Raw genomic sequence first — 20,159 nt, 5'->3', positions numbered from 1 at the left:
CAAATCCAGGACCTCTTGCATTGACCTACACTCTCAACCCCTTGCTTTTATTTTTGAATGTTAGTTTCTGGGTTTGATACTTTTTTCTTTAAGCACTCTGAAGATATCATTCCATTCCATTGTCTTCTGCCCCCCTATTTCTTCTTCTTCTTTTTTTTTTTTTTTTAGAGAGAGAGAGAGAGAGAGAGAGAGAGAGAGAGAATTTTTTAATATTTATTTTTTAGTTCTCGGCGGACACAACATCTTTGTTTGTATGTGGTGCTGAGAATCGAACCCGGGCTGCACGCATGCCAGGCGTGCGCGCTACCACTTGAGCCACATCCCCAGCCCCCCTATTTCTTCTGATAAGAGGCAGTTATTTGAATTATTTCTCTTTGTGTAATATGTATCATTCTTTCACTCCACCCTCTAGTTTCTTGAAAGATTTTCCCTTTATAGTTAGTTTTTAGCAATCTGACTTATCTGGTTTTCTTTATATGTATCCTACTTGAGATTTGCTGAGCCTTTTGGGTCTGTAATCAAATTCGGTAACATTTTAACTATTGAAGTATTTTTTCATCTCTGTTCTTTGTCCTACTTCTGGTTTACTAGCTACATGTTAGATGTTGCTGCATAGTTCTCTTGAGTCTGTTTTTCTTCATTTTTGTTTACCCTTGTTCTTCAGATTAGAGAATTTCTGTTTTCAAGTTTACTGACCTTTTTTGTTTTTTAAACTACCTACAATCTACTTAAGTCTATCCAGTGACTATTTTATTTAAATTATTGTAATTCTCAGTTCGAATATTCTCTCTCTCTCTCTCTCTCTCTCACAGTTAACCACTGAACCACATCCTCAGCCCTTTTATTTATTTATTTTTGAGAGAAGCTAAGTTGCTGAGGCTGGCTTTGAACTTTGAAGAGGGATCCTCCTGCCTCAGCTTTCTGAGTCCCTGGGATTACAGGCATACCCAATTGTGCCTGGCTTCATTTATCTTTTAATAGTCTGTTTCTTAGATGAGATGTTCTGTTTATTCATTTATTATTAAGACCTTATTTGTTTGTTTGTTTGTTAAGTCCTTGAATATATTTACAGTATCTACTTAAAAGCTTTTCTCTGCTAAGTTCCCAGTCTAGGTCATTTCAGGATTAGTTTTAATTTGCTGTTTTTCCTTCTTGACTATGGACTACATTTTCTTCTTTGTATGTCTAGTAATTTCTGATCATGTATATTACATGTTATGCATTGTGAGATTCTGTTATCGAGATTTTCTTGTTCCAAGCAGTTCAGTTACTGGTAGATCTTGACCTTGTGTAGGCTTGGCTCTATATTTCATTACTGAGGATCTGTGGAAAGTTTAGGAGACTTTTCCCCATCCTCCCAAATCTTCAAACTGTGTGTCATGCAGATCATTCCAAGTCTTGATTTTAAGCTTTGCTTTGGATGGTCTTTCAAAAGGCTTTATTCTAGAAGATGGTCCTTAGTTCTAAGATGTGGCCTTTCTAGTGTCCTAGCTTGATGCCACCTGAATTGTAAGGTAACTCCACTCTGACTGGGTCAGAACTCCAGTTTCTCAGAATTGTTTGACTTCCTGTGGCTTTTTCTCTCCTAATCCTATAGTAGCTGTCCCCTTGGTGTTATTTCCATGCTGAAGACTCTGGGCACATATCTGCACAACTCCTTTTCCTCCTGCACCCTGCCTTACAGATTCCTATTATGTTAGTAATCCTGGGATCTTTATTTGCTTGTGTTCTAGTACATCATGCTGTGGAGGGAATTGTCCTGTCCAAAGAACTGGGGGAACAATTCACCTTGTGTTGCCTTAGGGGTTACTGTTTTATATTGCTTGAGTAAGGGTTTGAAAATAATGCCTTAATTTTGTTATGTCTAATTTTATCGCTGCTTGTGGTAGAGAATTCTGGTACCAGTTGCTATAATGACTTGAAGTCTCCAATCTTCTCATGCCCCATTTACCTATATTTTTATAGGTTCAAAGTAAAGCAAAACTGGGGATAATCTATATTTGTAATCTGCCTTTTTCCTACTAATTAAAAAAAAAACACTCCCTATTTCTTAAGAGTGTTTTTAAAGCTGTGTAATATGGCTCAAAGTTCGGCCACTTTCCATTTTGAGACACTCAGCATTAATCTTAACTACCAAAAATAACACTGGTAAACTTGTACATCTTTGTTAGTATCTTTGTTTATTCCTTTAAAATAAATTCTTAGAAATTAGGTGTACCTAGGGCTGGGGTTGTGGCTCAGTAGTAGAGTGCTTGCCTAGAACGTGTGAGGCACTGGGTTCGATCTTCAGCACCACATAAAAATGAAATACTACAACTAAAATATAAATATTAAAAAAAGGTGTACCTTAATGTAACCTCTTTAAGGCTTTTAAAAATATGTGCTAGAATGAACTATTGAATGCTTAGCTACTATTTTCATTTGAATATATGTTATAAAAGTTTAGGTCTTAGTACTGGACTCTAAAACATTACTTTGCTTTCTTTCAGATAACTGGTTTTATAAATGGACTAAGTAGATAGAATTAAGGTTACTTTCCATAAAAATTTGAGATTTCTGTTTGAAATATGAATAATAACCTAAAATACACTTTAATTGCTTCTGAAAAGCAAATTAATTTTTACTTTGTTCTCTTCTTGTAAGTTTAGTTTTGAGTCGATGTAATCTAATATTAGTAACAGTTTATTGTAATGCAGATTTATAGCACCATTTTATTGTCTTATCTAAAAATTATGCTTGAGGTTTGCTGACAGATCTAGGTCAGCTCTAAAGTGTAAATTTTGCTATTGGAATCCATGTTGAATGTATGAATTTGACAAGATTTAAGATGAAGTATGATTAAACAGTAAAAAGACAGGTGTCTTTTTAAAGTAGATTTTATTTTATTAGAGCAATTTTAGATTCATAGCAAAATTGAGCAGAAAGTACTGTTCCCACATTCCTTCTCCTTCCTCTACTACCAGCATCCTGCATGAGAGTAGTTCATTTGTTAAAATTGATTAATCTTCCCTGACACATTATTATTATCGAAGTCCATAGTTCACATTAGGGTTCACTCTTTTTTTTTTTTTTTTTTTAGAGAGAGAGAGAGAGAGAGAGAGAGAGAAGTTTTAATATTTATTTTTTAGTTTTTGGCGGACACAACATCTTTGTTTGTATGTGGTGCTGAGGATCGAACCCGGGCTGCACGCATGCCAGGTGAGCTCAGCTACAGCTTGAGCCACATCCCCAGCCCCCTAGGGTTCACTCTTGAGGTTGCATATTCAGTGGAAAATGTATAACATCAGGTATCCACCATTATAGTATCATAGAGAATTCATTTCTATGCCCTAAAAAAATTGTAATTCATCTTTCCCTCTCCCTTAATCCTAGCAACCATGGGTCTTTTTAAAGATAGGTGCCTTTTTGTAGGACTTGTGATGAATAGATTATTAGATATACTTAGTGCTAAGGTAAGGAGAGAGATTTGAGAAAATGGCAATCATCTAGTTGTCTTTTAGCTTTAACCTTGAAAGACCCACTTTGGCGCTGAGTAGGGAGAAATGACTTGGAACTGAATCAGGAAAAATACTGTAGGACTGAAATCTACTCGTTCCGGTACTTTGGCATATAAGAATGGAAATATAATAAGTATTCTATACACAAGACTTAATTGACATTTAAAGTATTAGGTTAAAATACTAAATTCAGAGACTTGTAATTGTAGGTAATCACCAGATGCTGATATTTACAGGTATTCTAATGAAATTTTTCTATAGTTCTCTTTTATTCAGTTGCCTTTATCAGTGTTTGATGAAATATTTTATGTTTATTTATGCCAAATATGGTGGAGATATCTTCATGGAGTTAAGGTGGTGAATCACATCATTGTGTTTTCCATTATATCTTTGAAATATTTTTGCCACACTTGCATTTTAAAAAGTCTTTAGCCTCTGTGTGTGTTTATCTGAGGTCCATATCTTTATTCATGCCTATGAAAAAACTTAGCCACAAGGTAATTATATCTAACTAATCCAGGTAAAATTTTATGTTAATAAAGGCTTTCTTCCTAGGGTTTTCCCCCCTCTCTTTTTCAATTAAGGAAAAAAAAGAAAACTAATACTTTCTTTACAACGAGAACAAAATTGTTGGTTTTTTACAAAATCACCAATCTCCACATTTGGTTGTTGTGATATTTTAGTACTTAACTAATTTTAAGTTCCTTTTAAATCAAAGTGTTTTACTTTGTGGAACCATCAGTTTTCATTGTAATTTTGTGGTCAATACCCTTAACTACTCTTGACTTGCTTTGATTTCCCCAAACTAATTAATTATTACATTTGCTTCTAAAATAGATAATGGTAGATGTAAGACTAATGAGTGAAATGCTTAAATATATTCTTTCAAAAAGTATTAAGCATCTTCTAGGCTATAAGCATTGGTTAAGGTACCGGAAGATAGAATGAGTGATCAACAAGATGATTAGTGTTGAACACATTGTATGGGGGGGGGTCTAGAAGATACAAATGTAAATAAATGAAAAAGGGTTATTTTAGATATTGAAAAGGACTATGAAAAAAACCCTTTAAAGACAAGATTCTAAGGTGGGAAATGGGTTTATTCTGATAAAAGAACAAGAAGAAGTCCAAATGGCCCAGGGCTTTAGGAATGAACAGGGGTGTGTAATAAGAAATAAAGAGGGGAGGCAGGAGTCAGATCACATGGTACTGTGGAGGCTGTGGTAAGGAACTTAGAGGGTGGGTGTTTTTTTTTTTTTTTTCCCTGTCTCTCTCTGTATTTTTTTTTTTTTAAGAGAGAGTGAGAGAATTTTTTAATATTTATTTTTTAGTTTTCGGCGGACACAACATCTTTGTCTGTATGTGGTGCTGAGGATCGAACCCAGGCCGCACGCATGCAGGCGAGCGTGCTACCGCTTGAGCCACACCCCCAGCCCTGGCTTGTTTTTCTTAATACTCTGGTTATAGTCGGACGATAATAATTGAGTTTCAAGCAGTGGTTTGGTACTATAGGAGGGGAGACATAATAAATATGTACTTACATAAATATTAAAATATTGTATTAATATAGAAGGACTAAACTTGGTTAGGAGTCTCAGGGAAGATTATTGTTCTTGGGAAATGACATTTAAACTGAGAATTAATGAATAAATATGAATTGATTAGGGGAACACCATGGGAAAGAGTATTCCAGGCAGAGAAATGCCACAAATCAAGTCTGAGTCTAAAGAGAACTTAATGTCATACGTATCTAAAAAAAAAAAAAAAGACTAGTTTCGTTTAAAGAGGGGAAAGTAGCACCAATGCAACCAGAGATTGGCAGCATGTACAGGATCTTGTAAGGCATGTATAGGATTTTAATCATTAGTCTTCTGTAACAGTGATTTTAAGAAAGAGAGTAACAATCGAATTTACATTTGACTACATTATTTATTTCCTACTCTGGAGGTTGAATTGGTTTAGGGGAAGGGAGTAAGTGCCTTCATGACGGAAGAGCAGTTGGGTACTATAGTCTAAGTGGGTCAAAGTAGTGGTGATGGGGATAGAGATGCTATCAACAGAAATTGTGACATGAAGGTGAAGTTAAGAATGTGGCTATTGATTAAATTTAGGAGTAATGGAAAGGAGAGATGTTTCAAGGACAGCTCTCAGATTTGTGCCTGAGCAAGTGGGTATATGTTGGTGTAGTACATAGCTACGAGGCAGATGAAAATTACTGTAGTGTTTTGGCATTTCAAGGTGTAAATTAAAGCCTCTCCTGTTGGATTGGTTATTTTAAAACTACTGTTATTTAAACTTATTATGTACCATATATGTTTCAACTCATGTAATCCTGATGACAACTTTGTGAGGGAGGTCCTGTTATGACCCCCATTTTACAGATGAGAAAACAGAGAAGCTCTGACATTCCCTGAGGCAGTTTTGCCCTCTGGCTTGTGGTCTTAACCATTGACTAAGATTGGAAGCTTTTAATCACAATTTGCATACTGTTTTATTGTTTATCTGGACTTTCCTAATGATATATTAACTTGGAATTTAACTGTATTGTGTCTTTCCTGGAAAGTCAACTTTTTGTGCATTTATTTATTTATTTGAATTTTTTTTTAAGTTGTAGATGAACACAATACCTTTATTTTATTGGTTTTTTTTTTTTTTTTTTAATGTGGTTAGGGTAACAAACCCAGCACCTCACGCATGCTAAGTAAGCACTCTACCACTGAGCCACCTCCCCAGCCCCAACTTTTTGTGCATTTAAATAACATATCTGGCTATAGTGGTATGACAATGAAACAGTGATAATATCTTCTTTAATTAAATATTGATTTTTTTTATTTCCCAAAATTTTGCTGCTCAAGTTTCTTTCTCTCTATAATGCATTGTCACTGTTTGTGGCACATTTTAAAATGTGTTGTTGACTAAAAGAATTTAATAAATGCTATACTACTAGGTTACTTTTTTTTTTTTGTATTGGGGATTGAGCCCAGAGCCTCATGAATGCTAGGCAAGTGTTTTACCACTGAGCTATATCCTCAGCCATATTAGGTTACTCTTATAAAATTCGGGACTTAGTTTTATGGTGGTATTTTTGGAAGCTTCTTAGGACCTTAACTTTGCCCTTTAAATTCCAGAATGAATTCATATATTCAAAATTCCAACATTCAAAATTCATATATATGTTTTAGTCTTTGTAATGTGGAATAATTTTTCAGGGAAAATTGGAATCTGAAGTATCAGGAAAAGTTGATTTTATTCCCTGTCAGTTTGTATTTTCTTGGTGCATACAGTAGCAAAAAGCCTTTACAGAAGGATGCAGTGCTCAAGGGGTAAATGTGACCAGCATTCTTTGTTCTATTACAGAAGGAGCGGGAAGTCCAAAAGTACTTGACTGTCTCTTTATTAAATTATTCTCAGATGAGAACGGGTGGTGGGGGGTGCATTTGAACTTTGGCTGTAGATGTGGTTCTTAATGAAAAGTTTTGTAATACAGGGATTAAAGTAATTTGTTTCTTTCTTTTTAAAATTCTAGGGGAGGATTATGAAGATGATGACCTAGTAAACTCTGATGAGGTTATGAAGAAACCATGTCCAGTACAGATTGTCCTTGCTCATGAAGATGACCATAACTTTGAGCTTGATGAAGAAGCTTTGGAGCAGATACTGCTACAGGAGCACATACGAGATCTTAACATAGTTGTGGTATCTGTGGCAGGAGCTTTTCGTAAAGGGAAATCATTTCTGCTGGACTTCATGCTTAGATATATGTATAACAAGGTGAATAGTGTCTTTTAAGTTGAATAACTTAAAAGTTATTGGCAGTTGAATAACTGCCAACCAGTTATTTAAAATATATATATATATATATATATATATATATATAAATATATAAAAACAAGTATTGTTTCTTTAATTTTACAGAAATATAGTTCTTTAATTAGACTTCTATTAAGACAGTAATGTAAGTTTGAGCTCTTGATTCTTCTTTATCTCTGTTGTTCCTTTTGGGACATAATACATATTGATGCATATGCTTGAACCTCTATATTCTAGGCAGTGTAGTAATAGTCCAACATGTTTGAATGTATCCTGAAAATATTGGAAGTACTACTTATCTTGTCTCCCTTTTTATTATTTTTTCACTTTCATCTTCCTAGATACTTTTACTGTTAGTGAAGTTTTCTGATAGAGACCTTTGCAAAAGTATACTTGTGTTTCTCAAATAAGTCACTTTTAGTGAATAAAGTCCAATTCCTTAGAGTGGCTTCTATGGCCTTCCATGGTATCTGAGCCTTACTGCTTGCTTCCTTACATCAAGTATGCTGTAGTGTTTGCTCTTCTCCTAGTATGTCATATTATTCTCAAATCTCCTATTCTTTGCTAATCTTTTCATAGTAGGCCTTTCTCGATGTCCAAGTTTGTTAATTCTCTTCCCAGCTCTCATGGAACGTTTTATTAATATTACTTTAGTTTTCTGGGTGGTTTACCTTTTTGTTAGTGGTGGGACTTACATTGATTACCCTGTCTCCAGTAGTTAGTGCTACTGTGTGTTGTTGATGTCTCTTTGACGGATGAATCTCCCTCCCTCTACACACTTTTGCTTTTAGATATTTACTATGTTCTCCCTGACTTTGACTTTCAAAGTCAAACACAAAACAAAAAATAAAAACCACTTGACTTAGTGTTTTTCTAAAAGCTGGAGTCAAGTGAGAGGGATTAAGTTTTATAGGGACCAAGAAGAAGGATTTGAAAATTTTGGAGTGGAGCACTTAGGGCAGATGGCTTTACAGGAATTTTTGACATAAGCCACTAGAAATAAAACTTTTAACAGAATTATGTAATTATCTGAGTGTTCATCTTTTTAAGTTTTGTGTAAATCTGAGTTTGCCTTGAAATAAGGTAAACTTTCCCAGTTGGTTTCCCAAGAAGCTTTTTACTAAATTCTTTTTATAGGTATCTCTTTTCAGGTATGCCTGAGTATCAAGAAGGTAGTTCATATTAATGAATGACATTTTAATTAGGAAATTAGGAATGGAATGTTAACGATTTTTCATTTAGACTTATTTTCTAGAGCTTAATATCTGAAATAGAAAATGTATAAATAGTGGCATATTTTAAAAAAAATCTATAATTTGGAAGATATTAAAGAATTTTGATGTTTTTTAACTCCTTCTTGTGTATTTCATATTTATCTGTTTCTGAGCTGTTCACTGTAAATGTATTTGATTCCAAGTAGGTCACAGATAGTAAGTAGAATGTTAGAAGGGGAAAGAAGCTTAGATTGCTTGTCTAGGAATGACAGATAAGTTTCACCTCAGGTAGCATTTCTGATTCTATCTCTGGTCAAATTAGTGAGTGTTAGAGGAGGAGTAGCAGCCTACATTTGTCATATATTCACAATTGTGGAACTAACAGAACTCCCCCTTTCTGGAGGAGGCACTGAAGCGGGGTAAAGGTTCTGATGACCTCAGTAAGGTTATATACCTAGTTACTGGCTTCTGTGGTGACATTATCTTTATGCATTTTAACTTACAGAGTTTTCATATAGAATTCCTGATATAAGTCACATTATTTTGTTAATCAGAAATTATATTACATAGTGTCTGATTTGGGGGATCACATACTGATTTGGTGGTTAATCATTCTTTTCCCACGAGATGTAAGTAAAGAAGGAAAACTAATAATGGGATAGATTTGAATACTTTTCCTCAACCTATACACCTGCAAAGATGATATGCTAGCTGAGAGAAGTAGAAGAGCAGCAGTTTTTATCATCTTTTAGTGTCTTCTCTACTGACATGAGTCAGTTTATGTAAGTGTGTGTTCACTAAAGAAGCTAAATGTGTAAACCTTTTACTTTATAGTTTAGAAATAGATGAGTATTTTTATTTTGAGTAATTAGTAGAGGAATACTAACATAAGGCTGAATGTGAGCTTTTTGTTAGAAAAAAGCAAGCTTTTAAAATCTAAGATTATTTTGAGATTTCTATCTTAAATCTCTAAATATAGGGGAAATTCAGATTTTTAGGTCTCATTTTCTTGTGAAGTTAATAGCTTTTTTTATGGTTTCTTTTTGAGTTACTACTTGATATTCATGTTCCCGCCACCCAGATGAAGATATAGAGCATCCCTCTTTGTTCTCTCACTCAGTTAATTTTTATCCCCTCAAGTAACTATTATTCTGAACCTCTTATCATAAATTCTTTTTTCCCATTTTTGAACTTCTCATGAATAAAATCATACTGTAGATATTCTATATATGGCTTATTTTGTTACAGTTCTTACTGTAAAATGTACACATCTCACAGTTCATTATTTTTGTTGCTTTAATATTCTGTTTGATTATATTGTGCTTTATTTAGCCATTAATCTGTTGATGATCTAATTATTTTTAGTTAGCTGATTTTTGTGACACGTTTTCAAAGTGAAATAGATTGCTCTAGTATCAATAGGAATTGTTAGAAAAAAGCTGATCAACTTGTCACATGGCTACCATAAAAGTACTTTCAATTCCTGGAATCAGTCTACAGAAATCAAAAATTAATGTATTGAATTAAATTATGTAATTTATGTAATACTTAACACCATGCTTAATATATTGACACTGTAAATGATAGCTATTGTTGAACTTATCTAGTGATCTTAGTTCTATGCAGAGTTGTTTCTACTTTATATCATTTCTTATTTTTTCTTTTAAAAACTATTATAAAGAATTTTAGGGCTGGGGATGTGGCTCAAGCGCTAGCGCGCTCGCCTGGCATGCATGTGGTCCGGGTTCGATCCTCAGCACCACATACAAACAAAGATGTTGTATCCGCCAAAAACTAAAAAATAAATATTAAAAATTCTCTCTCTCAAAAAAAAAAAAAAGTTTCCTTAAAAAAAAAAGAATTTTAAACACATGTCAGATTAGACTATCATATAATGAATGCCCACATTCTTATTATTAGAAATCATGAACTCTTATCAATCTCATTTCATCTGTAGTCCAGCTGACTCCACACCTGAATGTGTTGTTTTGAAGTAAATCCCAAGCATATAATTTCATTTGTAGATATTTCAGTATCTCTTATAGAAAAGGACATTATAATAATGTCATCATACAGAAAAGTAGTAATAATTTTTGAATATTGTGAAATGTTTACAACCTTTTTGTTGCTACAGATGCTTTTTATGTTTTAACAGTTTGAATCCAACCAGATGAGATCTACATTATGACTTGATGTTTTTAAATTGTTTTAAGCCCTGTTTCTATTTTTCTTGGCAAGTTATTTGTTGAAAAGACCAATTGTGTTATAGAGCTGCACATTTCTGGATTTGTTAATTTTATCCCGTTGATGTCGATTCTATAGACTTGATCAGAACAGGTTTTATTCATTTTCGGCAAGAAGACTTCATAGATGAAGATATATTCTTCCTCAGTATCTTTTCATATAACAGTATTTGAGTATTCATTGAATTCTAGGTACTGTGATTATTAAGCACTTAACAGGTATTATTTTACTGAGTATTCATAATAATTCTACATAGTAATATTAGTATTTTTCTAATACTAATATTACTAATTTTACTAATATTACTAATATTAGTATTAGTAAAATTTCAACTTGCTTAGTTTTTAAGAAATGAGGTTCAAACTAAGTGGCAAGGCCAATTTCATTATTTTCCCACATATTTCCAGTATGTAGTGGTTCCATATAGGATGTTCCTACACTATATTGCTCTTTTATAAATGTTTGCTTTTCACTGTTTACTTCAGAAGGTGAAATAGACTTGACAGAAGAACATGTGCTAGTGCAAATGTAGTAACGTTTCTTGCTGTCCAATAAATGCATAAACCTTAGTATAGCCAGTTAATTTTTAAATGAGTATGTTTTTTAACCACCACTTCAGATCAAGACAGAACACTTTCTGCATTTTAAAAGACTCACTTATTTCTCCTCCCAGTTATTACTATTCCGGCTCTCAAAGGCCACTATGCTGACTTTTATTACCTTAGATTATTTTTGTCTATTTTGGAAGTGACATGAATTGTAAAAGTATGTATATTTTGTGTCTGATTTATTTTACATTAAGTCTAAGAGATTTATCTGTATTGTTAAATGCATCAGAAATGTCTTTGTTGCTAAGTGATATTTCATTGGAGGAATATATCACAATTTAATTATCTCATCCTCTATTGATATACATGTAAGTTGTTTCTAGTTTTTGTTTCTTCTAAATAAAGTTGTTGTGAATATTCTTATACAAGCCTTGGGAATATACCCAATTCTGGTAGGTTTATATCTAGGAGTAGAAATTTGGGTCATATGACAAAATACCTTTTTAGCTCTACTAGTGGCTGCCAAATATTTTTGCAAAGAGGTTTCACCAATTGCACTAGGCAATATAGGAGACTTATAGTTGTTGTATTCCTTGTAAATGTCATCTTTTAAATTTTAGCCATTCTGATAGGTGTGGATTTTTTTTATTTTAAAACATCATTATACTTTATACTTGTTCATTAGTCCATTGAACTATCTTCCAGATTTAATCTAGAGGTTTAGCTTATTCATTTAAGCATTTTAATTGAATTTACTTTGGAATATTTCACTTTTTTTAAGTGAAGCATTGTAACTCTTATATGATAATCTGAAATTTTGAATTTTCTATCATTTTTACCAATGTGAGAAACAAACAGAATTTGATTAGAATTTTAAGTCCATAAGGAAAATAAAAATTGTAGGCTTGTTAGAGGGTGTTGGAGTTGGCTAGATAGCAGTTTAATAACTGGTGGTGTCTCCCCTTTCTGTTTTGGTACCCCTCAAGGCCACCTTTTTGTTTTAAGTTGTGGTAAGATAGGCAAAACCAAAATTCACCACATTAGCCATTTATAAGTATACAGTTCAAAGGCATTAAATTTTTTTATTAATTCTGTGCAGCTATCACCAATCACCTTTCATCTTGAGGACTTTATTTTCACAAACTAAAGCTATGTTACTATTTCAGTGCTAAATCCATTTTCCTCTCCTCTCAGCCCCTGGCAATCACCCTTTTACTTTCTGTCTGCATGCTTGACTACTCTAAGCAACTCATATGACTGGAAACATACATTTCTCTTCTTTGTCTGATTTATTTCACTTAGCAAAATGTCTTCATGGTCAAAGATGCATTTAAGCAGAACTTAAATTATTAAATTTCTCCTTAGCAAATCTGTAAGTTCTTAGAAATGTTCTTTGCTTGACTTTGTGACCTGGGTCAGTTGTAATGCCAACTATTTGTCCAGCCCTGGAAAGAGGAGTTGGACATGAGGGCAGGGATAGGGGATCAGTAAGATTAGGTGACACATTTTAATTATTTCAGAATTAGTGTTCCATATTTTTTTTCTGGGACTTGAGTTTTCTCACATTCAACTGAAAATACTAAGCTACAATCAGTGGTTAGAATGTATATACCAGTTTTCTCCACCAGTTTGGGTATTGAGTGTTAAAAACCTGTCTCCTGAATAGGTACTTATTTTATACAGGTTAGAATTTTCATTTGTGGGGCTTTTAACTAGGGATGATCTCCTTCTTTTATTGTAATGCTAATTGGGTCTTAGTTTTATATTTTTTGTCTTTTACTCCAGTCCAAGCTGAGTTGTTATGGCTTCTGGATGGACTTTTATTTTTTAAGCCTAGCTGTTGTGCAAGGAGTCAGCAAATGGGAAGCTGGTGTGTTCTGATGGTTGTGGGCTTGTCTGGGCTACCAAACTCTGGGTATAAAGCTTATATAGCTGTTGTTTCATTTTGTTGCTACAGACAATTACTGTTCCTTTGGTGAAATATGAATTTGTTTTTTACTATTTAGAGTTTATTTATTGCTGGTAAGTTACAAAGACAAGTCTTTTTTGGCATGTGCTGTGTTTATTCCACCATTTGACTACATTTGAAGTTCAGATGACTTCAGATTGCCTTTGCAATTGAGAGTTATTCTTTAAGATCTCCTCTTTTCCTACTTTTTTAAATTGGAAGAATAAGGTAGCTTTTGGAAATCTGTGAGTTTTGCGGTTTTTTTTTTCCTCTGTAGTAGTGAATGGAATCAGATTAGTGTGTTTTCAAGGTCCAAGATTTGCTTTTAATAAATTTTGAGAGCATATGGGGTCTGTAATCTTTGGGACATAATCATTGAGACTGTCTCTAGAACCTACTAAAATGTTCTTGGAGAGGAAAAATTTTGTTCTTGTTCATTGCTCTATCTCTAGAAACTAGAACAGTGACTGGCAATTGGTAGAGGTTCAGTAGATTTGTTGAATGAGTGAATGAATGGATGAATGAATGAATGTATTTTATGAAAGCTTTAATGTTCAGTATGTTAGAGAAATAACAGATTTCAAAATTTTGAAAATCTGATTAACTTGGTTTTCTGATTTACCTTTTTTTTTTTTTTTTTTTTTTGTGAGAGAGGGAGAGAGAGAATTTTTTTAATATTTATTTTTTAGTTCTCGGCAGACACAACATCTTTGTTTGTAAGTGGTGCTAAGGATCGAACCCGGGCCGCACACATGCCAGGCGAGCGCGAGCGCGTTACCACTTGAGCCACATCCCCAGCCCCTTCTTTTATCTTTTTATTAACTAATCCATTGAATATTTTACAATATTCCCATTTACTAAGAAGCAATGATATATAGTAGATTTTTATGAGACATTAATTCTTTTAAAAATTTTTTGAAGGGGGGTTAACAAGCACATTAGCCTATCCATAGTTCAAAAATTTTATTTTTACTGCTTTGTCTACATAATTTTGTTTCTAGAATAATAAAGAAGCTCATATTTCTTCTGCATCTATTACCCATGCTCAGAAGGGAGCACAAAACTTTAATGTTTTGGATACCTAACTACAAACCAGGCACTATTTGACATGCTGGGAATTCATGAGAATGAAACAAAACTGCTCTCATGGAAATTAATTTTGTTTAGAGAAGTAGTTTTGTTAGAGAAGATAGAGAAGCAAGATAAATAAAATGTGACTAAAAGTAGACTTCTCTAAGAGGATAGTATCTTTTAACTTATTTGTGTAGGTTACACCTTTTAAAAATGGTTCATTCAATACCAGATTTCTTTGACATTGCGAGAGAATGAGTAGGTTCTCACATGTGGCATCGGATTCCCCCACCATGTCAAAAAATCTGAGTCTAGGCAGAGAAAGGTGTTGATGGCTGAACAGTGTATGCATTTGGGAAATGGCGATATTTTTTTCTTCTTCTTTTTTTGGTGGAGGGATATGGTAGAAACTAGTTATGCAAGTATTGGTTGGGAATATCAGAAACAGAGAGAGAAAAAATAGATTAAAGGGGCATTCTTATGAAACAGGTCTCTGGATAGATGGTCTTATAGGTATTGGGGAAGCCATTGATGGAGTTTTAGAAAGACAATGACATGATTACATTTCTTGTGAAAATTAGCTGTGACAAGAATTGGGGTAGAGTACAGCAAGGAGGTACAAGAACAATTTGGAGCATCTAAAATATAGGCCAGGGGCAGGACTACCAGTTGTGGTCGTCTATCCTCAGGAAGGGTACTTTGAAATATGGTTCTATTGTATGTACTATGATGGAGTTGTACCATGTGGCAGTCTGTAACCAGCAGAGGTGAGGGCCTTTAGTTGAAGTTATTGAAACCTGAAGAAAACAAATAGAGAATTTTATGACTTATAAGACTGAGTTTTGTGAAATGATGATTATAGATTGTTTAACGTTTAAGGCTGTGTGGTCATATTACATTATGGGATGACTTATTTTTGCCACTTTATACGTGCTCTTCCTAAATTGTTTCATCCTTCATTGATCCTGCTTTAAAACATCATCTTCCTACCAGTAATTTGAACTTTATAATCTATTTTGGATTAGATATTCAAGCTTACCAGAAGTATTTCTGAAACCAAATTTTTCCTTGGAGATATGTTGAGTAAAGGACTTTTAAGTATACTAAAATAGTCATCTTGACATCTGTCAAAGGTATTCATTTATGTCCCACATTTAATTTTCTAGATAAACTACCTTATGATTTATTAACTGTTATATTATTTACTTATTTATGGTGCTGGGGATTGAATCCAATGCCTGTACATATTAGGTGAACACTCTACTAGTGAGCTGTACCTCCAGCCCTGTCATGTGTAATTATAGTAGTACGGCCTTTAGTTTTAATTAAAACATTATATTATAGAAAATTTAAAATATACCCCAAAATAAATAGGATAGCATTATGAACCCCAGCATTATCTACATCAACATTTTGCTGGTCTTCTTTCATCTGTTTTCTGTATGTGTATATGTGCCTTTTGAAATATTAAATGCCAGGCATATCCTTTTACCACAAATACTTGAGTATCTAACATACAAGTATTCTTTTAGCTATTTCTTAATGCAACCATGACGTCATTCATATCAGACACATATTTATCCCAACTGATAATGTAGTCTGGGTTCAGATTCTGTTCATTCAAGTAAGACTTTTTTATACTTGGATCATTTGAATCAAGTTGCAAACAAGACTTGGTTTGTTTGTTTGTTTTTTGGTGGTGGTGCTGGGGATTGAATCCAGGGCCTTATGCATGCAAGGCAAGCACTCTACCAACTGAGCTACTATCCCCAGCCTAAGACTTGGTCATTTTAAAAGTTGATTATGTTTTAAAGGTAACAAGGCATCATAAAAAACATTTAATATAAGGTCTTCTAAGAGAGTGATACTCTTTTTTGACAGTCATTCTTTCTGAAACTTAGTTTTACTTTTCTGTATAAGAAGATATAGCTGGTGTCTGATTTTTGTGTTAAACATTATAGGAAATCTTTGCTGAAGAGGGAAAAATGGGTGTGACCCCACTCACCTAAAAGCGGAGTGGAAATTTGAACTGACTTGAGAAGGTTCAGGTTTGAAGGAAACTGCATCCTTATAAAAATCCACATAGAATTTAGGACTGCTTTTGTAACTACTTGGATGATGTTACATAGTGTATTTTATCTTTGAACTTACCTTCCTCATCTGTAAAATATGGAATGGGTGATTTTTAAAGTTTTTTTTTTTCTTTTGATTTTTATGTGTTTTATTTTACATTTATCTTTGACTTTAACAGGATTCTCAAAGTTGGATTGGTGGAAACAATGAACCATTGACCGGCTTTACATGGCGAGGTGGTTGTGAAAGAGAAACAACAGGCATACAAGTTTGGAATGAAGTATTTGTGATTGACAGACCTAATGGAACAAAAGTAAAATTCCACTTATGCTTTTCTGTTTTTAATCTTCTGTATTTTTTCTTGAGCTACTTTCTGTGTTAAAAATCAAAGGAACAGACTGGGGATATAACTCATTTGGTAGAGTGCTTGCCTTGCATGCACAAAGCTCTGGTTTCAATACCCAGTAACCCCCCCACCCCCCTTCCAAAAAAAAAATTCAAAGCAACACAGAACTTAATGTCTGGCAACTTTAATGTATAGATTATTATGTTAAAATGTGTAGAGATGAGTGTTCTTGATTTAATTATTGCTTTTGAAATTTACCATTTAATATATGATTTTTATATTTGTTTTTTTGTGACTGTTTACTCAGTATAATAAACTTTTGAATTCCTAGGTGGCTGTGCTGCTAATGGATACCCAGGGTGCCTTTGATAGCCAGTCAACTATTAAAGACTGTGCAACCGTATTTGCTCTGAGCACTATGACCAGCTCTGTGCAGGTGAGATAGGGATTAAGTAATGACATCAGTTCCTATGATCCTGGTACCTTCAGCTGCTCCTCAAAAATGCCTTTTGATTGAAGAAAAATTTTAATATGATTAAAATTAAAGACCACATTGACATTTCTTATTGGTTATTTACATTTCCATGCTTACTGTTCTGACTTATAATGTGAAATTTTGTATTTTGGATAGTTACAAAGGAAGCAATATGCCAGAAACCAGTTCCTTCGAATTTTTTGTAGAATCTAGGCTTTCAGCCTTAGAGGGCTGGGGATAATGGCTACTACACACTAAGTGATACTATCTGGGACCCTCAGAAATCTCTTTTTCCCTTCTTATTTTTTTTTCTCTGCTTTTGCAAAATGGCACAATTACAGTAGTATAGAAGCCATCTCTTCATATTTGCCTTATCATAGTGTAGCCCCTCAAGTAAGCTAGCAGTAGACTTTGCCTTAAATTATAATGAGGGAGTTCTGTGTCTTACTATTTATTATTGGGGTTCAAACTTGGGGTTCTCTTGTTTGTTTATTCAACTTTTTAAAGATCTGTCTTTGGACAGTAACTTAAAACTATATAGTCACTTTCTTATCTGCAAAATGAGAGTTTTACCCATTTTGCCTACCTCATGTGTGGCTGTTGTTAAAAGAAGAGATCTAAATAAGATAATGCATAAAGTGCTTTGTAGACTCTAAAAAACCAGGAAGATTAGATATCTATTATTGCTTTCTTCCTGACCTTGGAGGTTAGTTTTCTTTCCTTAAATAAGTTCTAGCTGATAAATCAATAACAAATTGACCTTGTCATTTATTCTTTCAACAAATTGTTAGCACCTATTATATCCAGGGTTGTTAGCACCTATTATATCCAGGGTAGTATTCTGAGTACTAATGATCTAAGATAAACAAGTCTGTGTATCTCTTTACTATTTGCCTGGCCCTGACAATGAAAAGATCTGGACCTGTTTTCTAAAAGCTAAGGTCCACTGGATGGATAAGAATAGATTAGTTATACTGTCAGGTTTTACTTTAAATCTGAAGTTTAATTACCTCAGTCATTAATTACTTTTAAAAATACTCTTTAGAATTAATTATGACTTGAGACTATCATTTTAGGTTTGCTGAACTTATAACCATCAAGTATATGTATTCTTGACCTCCAAGTTATCTGTATTTCTCCCTTTGGAGTACCCTTATTTTCTTAGATACAAGTTATTTCTTAGCATTAGGTGCTCATTCTTCTCCAGTTATAGCCTGAATTCTCTTCTGAAGATCTGTCTTGGAAGGACTGGACCTAACTAATCTTTTCTCCAATTTCTCTTTTCCTGAGTGTGTACTTTAGAGCCTCTATTATAGCTCTGGTCTGTTTTGTCTTTGAAAATCTTCAGAAAATTCTGGACAGGACAAGAGTGCCATCTACTGTTACTTTTATTAGTTTCCAGAGGCTGCTAAAATTTTTCTGTTAAAATTGTTTAGACTGATGAGTTTTAAGTAAAAAGAGAACTATAGTAGAGTCAATGTTAGATGAGATTTCCACTGATCAGTTATATACTTTTGCCCCTCGCATTAACCAGCTTGGAAAAATGGTATATAAACAACCTTTACTTTTTAGTTTTCTTTTTAAGTTATTGTGACATGAAACTTTGAGGAGAAAAAGAACCTATTATACAATATAATTTTTAATTTTTTTTAACTTTTAAAATTTTGTTCTAATTACATGTGACAGTAGAATGCATTTTGACACATCATACATAAATGGAGTATAACTTCTCATTCATCACACCGGTCATGCAATCATATATGTACATAGGGTAATAATGTCTGTTTCATACTACTGTCCCTCTTCCTCCAATACCCCCTCCCCTCCCTTTACTCTCCTTTGCCTAATGTACAGTACCTCTGTTTTTCCCTAGCCACCCCCCTTATTGTGAATTAGCATCCACATGTCAGAGAAAACATTTGGCCTTTGGTTTTTGGGGACTTGCTTATTTCACTTAGCATGATATTCTCTAGCTTCAACCATCTACTGACAAATGCCATAATTTCATTCTTCTTTAAGGCTGAATAATATTCCATTGTGTTTTTATACCTCATTTTCTTTATCCCTTCAAAAGCATCTAGGTTGGTTTCATAGTTTGGCTGTTGCAGTACACTTTTTTTTTTTTTTTTCCCAAGTATCTGCCAAATTTAGGCAGTGAATATGCATTTATTCATGATTTTCACATATTTTACCACCACTCCTTCCCCCTTAATATTTTATCACTTGACTATTATGAAAAAAGAAAAAGTCCTTTTTGTATGCCACTGATTAAGATAGTGGCTGAGTGATTAATTTGTGGTAAGGCATAAAATAGTCTTAATTTTCACAAGGAAAATTATACTCAAGCTGGGTATTCAAAGTAAGACACTAATAAAAACAAAATGAATTTTGTTTTAATAGGTATATAATTTATCTCAGAATATTCAAGAAGATGATCTTCAACACTTACAAGTATGTACGTCTCAGAATATATGCTAAAGTTTTAAAATTGAATTGTCATGTTATTGTGAATTTATACTTAGAAGCCTATGATGTAATAACAAAGTTGAATACTATATGGTTTAAAACTGATCTGTGATTTCATTTTTTTTCTTTTAGTACTGAGGTTTGAACTAAGGGTCACTCAACCACTAAGCCACATCCCCAGTCCTATTTTGCATTTTATTTAGAAACAGTGTCTCACTGAGATGCTTAGTGCCTTGATTTTGCTGAGTCTGGCTTTGAACTTGTGATCCTCCTACCTCAGCTTCTTGAGTCACTGGGATTATAGGTGTGCACCACTATGCCAGGCCTATGATTTCAATATATACCCTGTGTGTTAGAAAATTAAATACTTAGCTTTCAGATGATATTAAAAGTTCTGATAGCTTGTCCTCTGATATAGAACAATTTTATAAATGTCTCTGTCAATTTCCCTGGGGATATTAGTTTAA

General features: G+C 33.6%; 1 protein-coding gene across 3 annotated transcripts in view; it reads left to right on the top strand.

The window, feature by feature from the left end:
- Window positions 1–20,159, top strand: part of Atl2 (atlastin GTPase 2) — a 53,962-nt gene that overhangs the window by 22,093 nt on the left and 11,710 nt on the right. For all 3 annotated transcript variants that reach the window (XM_076833665.1, XM_076833667.1, XM_076833668.1), the window contains exons 2-5: window positions 7,024–7,268; window positions 16,584–16,718; window positions 17,083–17,187; window positions 19,627–19,677. In XM_076833665.1, the coding sequence (XP_076689780.1) occupies window positions 7,024–7,268; window positions 16,584–16,718; window positions 17,083–17,187; window positions 19,627–19,677 (536 nt within the window). The remainder of the gene's footprint in view (window positions 1–7,023; window positions 7,269–16,583; window positions 16,719–17,082; window positions 17,188–19,626; window positions 19,678–20,159) is intronic.

The sequence above is a fragment of the Callospermophilus lateralis genome, chromosome 14, assembly GCF_048772815.1.
Source record: "Callospermophilus lateralis isolate mCalLat2 chromosome 14, mCalLat2.hap1, whole genome shotgun sequence".
Lineage (NCBI taxonomy): Eukaryota > Metazoa > Chordata > Mammalia > Rodentia > Sciuridae > Callospermophilus > Callospermophilus lateralis.
The sequence above is the reverse complement of the archived record's forward strand: the minus strand, read 5'-3'. Positions and strand labels throughout refer to the sequence as shown.